The sequence below is a fragment of the Crocodylus siamensis genome, chromosome 12 (genome assembly GCF_052110815.1).
Source record: "Crocodylus siamensis isolate JL-2025a chromosome 12, ASM5211081v1, whole genome shotgun sequence".
NCBI lineage: Eukaryota > Metazoa > Chordata > Crocodylia > Crocodylidae > Crocodylus > Crocodylus siamensis.
The window spans coordinates 6,206,029-6,214,616 of record NC_143406.1 but is presented as its reverse complement, the minus strand read 5'-3'; the positions used below and the strand labels follow the sequence as shown (position 1 = coordinate 6,214,616).

Here is an 8,588-nt window from a genome sequence, read left to right as displayed (position 1 = left end):
TACATCGTCTGATAAATTAACAGACCTGTACCAGGAAATATGAACAGTGTTAGACTGATGGGGCATGCTGCTTTGATTAAATAATCTGGAAACAACTATCCTCAAATCTCTTCATTTCACTAGGACCCTTCAGCTTTCATTTTGATTCAACCTCCAACAAATATACATCTTTCTGGACAAAGCACCAGAATTTGTGCCCCACCCCCCCACCCCAAATCACGGTTCCACCTATCCTGCAGATTCATTCTCCCAAGTAACAGGAGGAGGGGAGTCAGTGAATTGAAGGTTAATCTGGCTGCAGCGACTACAAGCAGACAGAAAAAGAAGTCGCTAATTTAAGCACCTTGATGAAAATTCGAGAGGGCAGCTCCAAGGATGGAAATTCAGAGGTGACTTAAAACCTCTGACAGCTGAGAGGGTCATGACATTTTTCTGATGGTTAAGAGAAGCATGTTTGGAAAGAGAATGCCAGGCTCGCAACATGAAGAACAGGGTTTTCTTTATAAACTTCTTATAAACTTTGCTATGGTGTCGATTCCTCTCAAACCAGCCTCAAATGAAATAATTCGGTACATTCTAGCTATAGCGAGCACTCCATGAAAGCCATCCTTCAAGTGGCACCAGGTCACCTTGACACCATTGTCTTCTAATCGTTTCTTGTATAGTAGCCCATCATCTCTAAGCACATCATGCTCGCAGGTCAAAATGAAACATTCAGGGAGCTGACAGATAACATCATCTTCGGCCAAAAGCGGGGAAAAAGTTGGTGTCAGAAATCCCTGGGCTTTGGTAGAATACTCTTCTACACATGGCGAGAGTTTAGGTGGCTCATAGCCCCTGATCTTGAATTCATCCTGGATATTGTCTGGGCTCAGCCATTTGCTATATTTCTCCCTGAGATCTTCGCGAATATGAATACCTTCAAGAAGGCCATCTATTGCTGATACATCAATATTTAAATACCTCAGACCCAAATAAATAGTCCATTTCCTTAACAAAGGGGGCATTGCATGGTTCTGCTGATATGAAGGCAAGTTAAAGTCCACAGCCTGGAGAAATGGGTAGATCAGAATCTGTGCCCGCACCCTGGGGAGGTCCGTTCTGTTCACCAGGGCCTGGCAAACAGCAGCAGCAATTGTGCCTCCACTGCTGTCTCCACAGACGATAACACGAGTAGGATCCACCCCATAGTCTTCTGCCGTCCTCATAAAGTGGATGGTAGCAGCGAGACAGTCATCAAACTGGGTAGGAAATGGGTGCTCAGGAGCTAAGCGATACCTAAAATACCAGAGGGAGTTGTAATTTCACCAGTTCTGATGAGTGGGACCATTTCTTTCTTTCAAGAAAACTATAGTGGAAAACATTTAAGGTAATTGGTTTACCTTCCTAAAATAAAACTGATTTTAGATTATATTTTGGGGAACTGTAACTGACAGGACTTCTTTCCCTGAATGCTTCAGTGTGTGAACCAGTAACCAGCCTTCAGATTTGAGGCCTGGAATGACATTTTACACCTTCACTGGTAAGTATGCAACCAGAGAATTTTAGTAGTGAGCCATCTGGAAATGGTAAAAGTTTTCCATCTCCTTTCAGGTCAAGAATAATGCATGCGGGCAGCCAGAGGAAGTGAAGGACTGTCTACGGCATTGACTAGCTCAGTCCTGACAGACCTGGACTGAAGGAGTAGCAGTGTAACTCATATTTATCTAATCCAAGGAGATAAAAGTGTTTTTCCCATGTTGTCTCTCTGTTTGTTACTGCAAAGTATATACAAATTCCTAGAATGCCACACAAAATGAGGATAAATAAAAACCGTAACCTAACAATATGAGAGAGGTTTTTGGATACAACAATGATCAGTATTCACTTGCCTGGCTCCACTAATATGGAGAAAGCTTCTTCCTCAGAGGTGCATGAGGGGTGCCTGACTCCTGTTAGTGAGGTGAATATGTAGGATAGGAGGATTCGAGCTGTAGAGAGGTTTGCCAGCTGCAGACAGCCCTGAGCAGAAGCCAGAAAGCATCAGTAGAGGTGCTGAAGAGGCAGCTGAGCTCCCAAGATGAGCCCCAGGAAGTGCTTTATCCAGAGGCCTGGCAGGAGATCTACATCCAGAATGAGCAGCTCTCATCCTTGATGCAACAGGAACTCACCAGTGCCCAAGCCCTCACTAAGGAGCTGATGCCAATGAAACACCTGTACCAGCACCAGCAGGCCGAGCAGTCCTCTCTCAAGCACAAACACCACGAAGAGCTGGAACAGAGGCAGAGACACAAATGCCTTGCACAAGCAGCTTGCCAGAGCCAAGCTGGAGTTGACAGAGGTCCACATGCAGTAAGACATCTGAGCATTTTTGTCCTCCTACAAAGAACAGCTCATAGCACCTAACACTGGGTGAAAGGATGCCTGTTCATTGGCTCAAGTCCTTTCTTCCCGTTTGTCTGGTCTTTTCTTTTCGGCTCCGAACCAGACCTGCTCCAGATCTATTCCAAGTTACCCTACAAGATCAGTGTGTTCCTTTTTCTGATTAACTTTCTCTTTTCAAGGTCTAGTAGCTGATTTGGGATATACAAACCTATCAGGTGAAATTACATAAATGGTTCCCAGAGAGTGCAAATAGAGAGAGATCACTTACCCAACACACATGACCACTGATTCAGTCTTTGTGGCTACAGAGCAGCAAAAGCTATCATAGACTTCTGCAAAATAAAGAGCTGTATCAATGCAATACCTTGAAAACATTATATTTCAGAAATATGGACAAAATTCAGAAAGATTTTCATTTTGAAGAGCTGCTTCTCACCTCTTCACCAGTATTAAGTGGAAATGAACAAAATCTCTTATTCAGTCATCCAGGAAGCCACTTTTAAAAAGCATCTAGTACACTGGAGACAGATTTATATTTTTTTGGTAGGTTTTGGGTATCTTGTGTAGGAATCTGCCAACACTATATAGTCATTCATTTTGGGAACCTCTATTTTCTTCAACTGGGGATGATTTAGAGCAGCGTTTCTCAACCTGTGGGTCACGACCCAAAAGTGGGTTGCAAGAATATTTGAAAGGGTCATGAACAAACTTTAAAAAGGGATCAACAAACCTGAAAAATGGATTCTCCTTTAAAGGAGAAAAATGTGGGAAACTGTGGCAGAGTTCCAGCCTGCAAGTGGCTGCTTGGGGCTTCTCATGCCCCACACACAGCCACCCCCTGTCCCACACACCCACCCCCTGCCTCACAAAACTAGGAGGGGATATATTAAGGTAAGATTTATTATGACTAAGCAGAAAATGGCAATTCTTTGACACTACAGATTTCCATACAAGAAAATACCGAGCGGCAACTTTGCTCCAGTGTAAATAAATGTAGGCTGCTTCTCGGTTTAAGTGTGTTACTAGAATCCATTTTTGAACAGCTTCCTGGGTTATAATATTGCTTAATTAGCATGTCATTTAAGAAACACTATTGTATAAAAAGAACTCCATAGTTCTCTTTACAGCTTCTAGATTCACATAGGTCCAAATGCCTTTTCTATTAAACTTCTTACTGATGCTTCCAAACCGGCCTGTTCCTCCATGGCAATAAACAACTCCTCTCCTCAGGCCAGCAGATGGCACTTCTGGCTGATAGATCCTCATGTTTATCTTTTCGAAAGTCAAATCCTTGACAAAGAGCTTTGAAGTGTCCCCGGATGGCACTAGATTAAGCGCCAACCTAATGATGTGATGGTCCACGTATATTCCAAATTTCTCCAAGATTAATTCCTGTATATAAAGAAAGAAACCTGGAATTATCGGGCTGTTGTGAACTGTGTTATGTTCTGAGGGTTGCAGCAGGTCTTGAATGTTTCCTTGCATTTTTATTGTACTGACATGGCGTGAGTAACCTGATTGAAAAGCCCATGTTATATTGTAGGGGACGTTACCTGTGGGTGCACATTTCTCACAAGACAACCACCCTCTCTCTAATCCCTCAATTCTAATCCTCAAAGGGAATTTACAAAATACCTTTTGCAGATGAACCTATGAACTTCACTTCATAAATCTACTGGACACAAAAAATCATGGACTAAATACAGACAGCCATTGGATTTATGGCACATTATAACCTACCTGCCGTCCAATAACCCAAGGTAAATTCTCTACATTTTACCAGCTACATTCATTCACCAAATCACCATTCCCCCCTTTTCCCCACACCTACCTGTCTTGCACCCACTGTCTCCCATCCCCTCTGGTCTTCACTACCATGCATTTGCATTTTTACAGACCTGCATTTTGCATATTGGCTTCTCTTCCACCCAGGAGAGACCAGAAACATCAGGAGACTCTCCCTGTGCCTGAAGAAGGGTGTTTGTGCCTGAAAGCTTGCAAAAAAACAATTTTTCCAACTATGTGGTTGGTCTAATAAAAGATATCACATTTACCCAAAGTACCTTGTCTGCCTATGTTACGCTGCATCTACTTATGTCACTTTTATCACTGTAAAGATTATGTCATTTTGGACCTGGTTCACCCAAGGGACTCCTGCATCCATATTTAAAGACACCTACAATTCCCAGACACAGGCAGCAGGAGTCATTATTGGGTTGGACAAAACAAGGCATTGTGTGCCTGTAAGAGGGAAATTAACTCCACAATAAAGAGGCAACTACAAGAAATAATGCTTTAGCCAGCAGGGTTTCAGGTACCTCAGACTGTCCAGATATATTTGGAGGTTGCTGCTGACTCACAAGCAATTAAAATAATGTTGCCTGGTGTGGGGGTCAGGGAGTGATGACTTTCAAGGCTTTTTAGTTTCTAGCTATGAGAGAATCATGGTCTTTGAGTCGTGGGCTTTGGAGGTTGAATTGGGGCAGCAGCCAGGGCAGACAAAATCAGTAGGAAGATGAACTGTGGAGAAACTTGAAAGTCTCTCAGGAGGGCTTCAGCATAGCCAGAAGACAGTAAGAAACTTCACTTGTTTGTTTTTTCTGTCTTCAAACTCATAGCCACTTTTGCTTGGGTAGCCCTTCTGCTGAGCACCTGTTAGCAGCAACAAGGGCTAAGTTCAATTTTGGAGTACTAAATATATTTCACCTTGGCTCGAGCCCCCACCCAGACCACCTGGGAAACACTACATGAATCGCTAGAGTGTCCTAGAAAGCCAACAACCTTTTCCTCACAAGCCAAATGAATGCAACCCCCTGATTTATTATAGGGGTAAACACCAGCGCACAACATACAGTCAAGCAAGGCAAAAATACTGTCCTGGTTCAAAGTATACCCTGTATCACCCCTACTCCTACTGGGGAGCCTTCAACCCCAGGCTCAGCAGAGCAGGGGGTCTCGACCTAAATGAGGTTAGTTCCTGGGAATTTGGGTGCGTTGTCACCCTCACCATTGCTGTCCCCTGGGGCACCGGTTCCCTCTGTGTTGCAAAGGGCCCTTCAGTAAGTTGATGCAACTCTGCTGAGCTGCTGGGAAGTGCTGATCTCTGCACCTGTCCTGGATTCCTGTTGATGAGACTCCATCGAGCTGCTGTGGAGTGCTGATCTCTGCTCCTGCTGGAGTGGCTGCAGGGGTGAGCTACCAGTTCCTGCCCTGGACTCCCCGTCCAAAAACCCCACACGGCTACTGGACTTGAAACCCTCAGGCTCCACCAAGCTTTCCAGCATTCCCCCTCCCCGCCAGTCCTAGAGAAGGAACACTATATAACAATTATGTTACACAGAAACATAATCATGCTGTATAGCCAAACAAGATACACAGCAATGTGAAACACATTTTATAGCACAGAATGACGTGCACATTTTGGGTGCGCTACACTCCTATAATTCTTTTCTCCTCTATAATAAATCCTTTTTTATTTTGTCTCCTTTCCACTGATTATCTGTAGAAAGAGTGATTTCTGGGCAAGTGATATTCCAGCCTCACCTTTTCTACAGAAAAAGGGACCCAAAATTTTTTCCACAACCCAGTGGGGAGGCCAGCTAGGGCTGGCAGAGATTCCCTTATTGTAGCTGCAAGCTCTAGGATAAGGGCAGTGGAGCTGAGGCTTGCCACGGATAAGGAGTTATCCTGGAGTAACCTTGCTCTGATTCTTGGGCAAGTGCACCACAGAGGAGAGAAACCTGGGGCACTGGGAGGCCCCCCATGGATGGGTTTGGGACTCATGCAATACCCAGTCAGTGCATCCCAACAGTCCAATGGAGAAGATGGAAAATTTGATCTCCAAGACCAATTGAAACTTTGGTTCCTATTGGTTGTACTCACCAAGGGACCATTACATGGCAATGTGGATGCATCTACAATCTGAAATGGATTCGGACAACCACTTACTTCTACTCACAGGCTACCATTTGGCCTTAGGATCATCAACAATGGTAGGTCACTACCGACTCAGACAGGAGTCCACCTAGATCCCAACACCACAGGTGAAATATCTTAGTCCCCTGCCAGTGCTTTGAGCTAACCAGTCCCTAAACTCTAAGGACTTTTGCAGGACCCTACCACAGATGGCACATTGGGGAGCTGGGTCTTCCCAACTTCCCTTAAATAGGAAAAGAATTGGCTCTAAAAATCTTCAGGAAGTGCAAGGATTGCATCTCCCATTGTAACAATCTTCATCTCACAAGCAGACACATAAGTGAAGAAGGGGATTTCCTGTTATTTCTCCAAAGCCACACAAATTCAAAACTTGCTTTAGAAATATGAATACAAGCAGATCTTTCTGGCTGACCGGTGACCATCCCACACCTATCACATCACAACTATCCAATGAAACTTGGGGCTACCTTTTTTTCTGATCTGGAACCAGTTTCTTTTTTATAACTGCAACTACAGAAATCCCGGATAGGGTTAGGCTATTACATTACTGCATTCCTCAAGCAGCTCCTTCCTTAAGAGAGTGACAAAACAGTAAGGGTGAATTCCTGGCTCTGCTGAGGTCCATAGGAAAACTCTCACTGGCCACAGCAGAACCCAGATGATCTCCCCCAGCTAGTGATAAGTGTCCCCAGATGGGAAGCTGTAGAAAAGTCTTCTCATTGCACATGAGCAACAGCCGCAAAAACAAACAAACAAAAACCTATCTGACAGTTGGGAAATATGGTTTATTTGTCTGTTTTTGAAGCAGTTAATAATGTGCTGGGCTACTTTACAAACAGGAAGGACACGGTTCCTGTCCTGGAGACTATATCATCCAAATTCATCATGAGACAGCAAAGGGACAAGGAAGAGTTTAGCTTGGAGAAGAGAAGACCAGGGTGTGGACTTGAAGAAAATCTTCAAATAGTTGAAGGGCGATTATGCAGATCAGAGCCGTAACAAGGGTTGGGGGGGTGAGCAGGGAGACTTCCCCAGGCACCCAAGTGTAGGGGCACCAACAGGCACTGTCCAGCTGGGGCACAGTGCAGGACAGACCAGTGAGCGGCTTATTTGGCGGGGCATGGGGATGGGGGAAGGGCGGCTCCTGCTGCTGCATGCACTCATGGGCAAGCATGGCGGTGGGGCATGTGACCCTCCGATCTGTGCATGAGGCGAGGGTGGGCTGCTGTTGAGGGCTTTGCTCCAGGTGCCAAACTTTGTTACTACGGCACTGATAGAGAGGCTGGAAATGCGCTTTTCTCTGTGGTTCTAGGGCACAGGACTAATAGCTACAGCCTCAAGTGGCAGCAGGGGAAATTTAAGCTGGAAATTAGGAAGAACTTTCTGACTGTGAGAGGGGTCAGGCGTTGGAACAGACTACCTAGAGAGTTGTGGATTCTTCATGTTTGGAAACTGTCAAGACCAGGTTAGCTGGACATCCCTCTTCATGTCTGAGACCCTGTTTTGTTGGGTGTGTGGCCACTCAATCTGTTCCTTAACAGAGATGAACTGTTAGCCCAGTGATACTTGCAAAGCACTGGATTCTCTTCAGTTTTTCTTGATTGAACAAGACACTGATGATCGATGAGTCCATACTGCAGAATGATCTCCTAGTTTGGTGATAAGTGCATGTTAGACTCTTGGACTGGTTATTTCCATTTCCCTATATAATCCACTTCCCTGTATAATCAGACAATTCTAATGTAGAGAGCATAACTCTGGCACTCAGTATTTCTATAAGTTTTTTCATTAAAAATATCCAAAGAAAAAATATTTTGTTCTCTCAGAGGTAAAGATGGCTTACTACTGATAATAAGTCAGCCATGACTTGGTTATCACTTACTGGTTCTGCTGGAGTGAGGAATTAACCAGAGTTTATTGCACATTACAAAGTGGACATTGGGGATGAAAACTGCTATGCTCTTGAGGGGTTTTTGAACTTAACCAACGTTTATAATACTTTAAAAGCAATAAGTAAAACCTGGCCAAATGTAAGTTGTGCAGTTAAGTTAATCATGCATTTAACTGCTACAGAGATAACTCGACTACTGGTAGCAGTTGTCCATGTCACATAACCTCTATAATAGGGCCAAGTACTGAGTTTACATTTAAGTTTCATGATAATTCTAGCTTTGGCTTCAAAGAGAAGCCTTTGCAGGACTATGATATCAGAGGAACAAGTTTCACAAAGGTCATTTCATTTTGGGAGAGAACCATGAGTAGATCCCACTGTTCCTGCATGATGGCTG

General features: G+C 44.2%; 1 protein-coding gene and 1 long non-coding RNA gene across 2 annotated transcripts in view; both read right to left on the bottom strand.

Moving 5' to 3' along the window:
• Window positions 1-254: 254 nt before the first annotated feature.
• Window positions 255-3,866, bottom strand: LOC149854528 (arylacetamide deacetylase-like 4). The gene is made up of 4 exons (XM_090024673.1): window positions 3,861-3,866; window positions 3,540-3,756; window positions 2,633-2,696; window positions 255-1,278 (listed from the first exon to the last, which is right to left on the bottom strand). Exons 1-4 carry the CDS (start codon window positions 3,864-3,866, stop codon window positions 501-503), a joined length of 1,065 nt encoding a protein of 354 aa, XP_089880799.1. The 3' UTR covers window positions 255-500.
• A 3,432-nt stretch (window positions 3,867-7,298) lies between these two features.
• The window catches only part of LOC149854526 (uncharacterized), a 51,496-nt gene continuing 50,206 nt past the window's right edge, over window positions 7,299-8,588 (bottom strand). The window contains exon 6 of the long non-coding RNA XR_016438683.1: window positions 7,299-7,949. This is a non-coding gene — a long non-coding RNA (uncharacterized LOC149854526). The remainder of the gene's footprint in view (window positions 7,950-8,588) is intronic.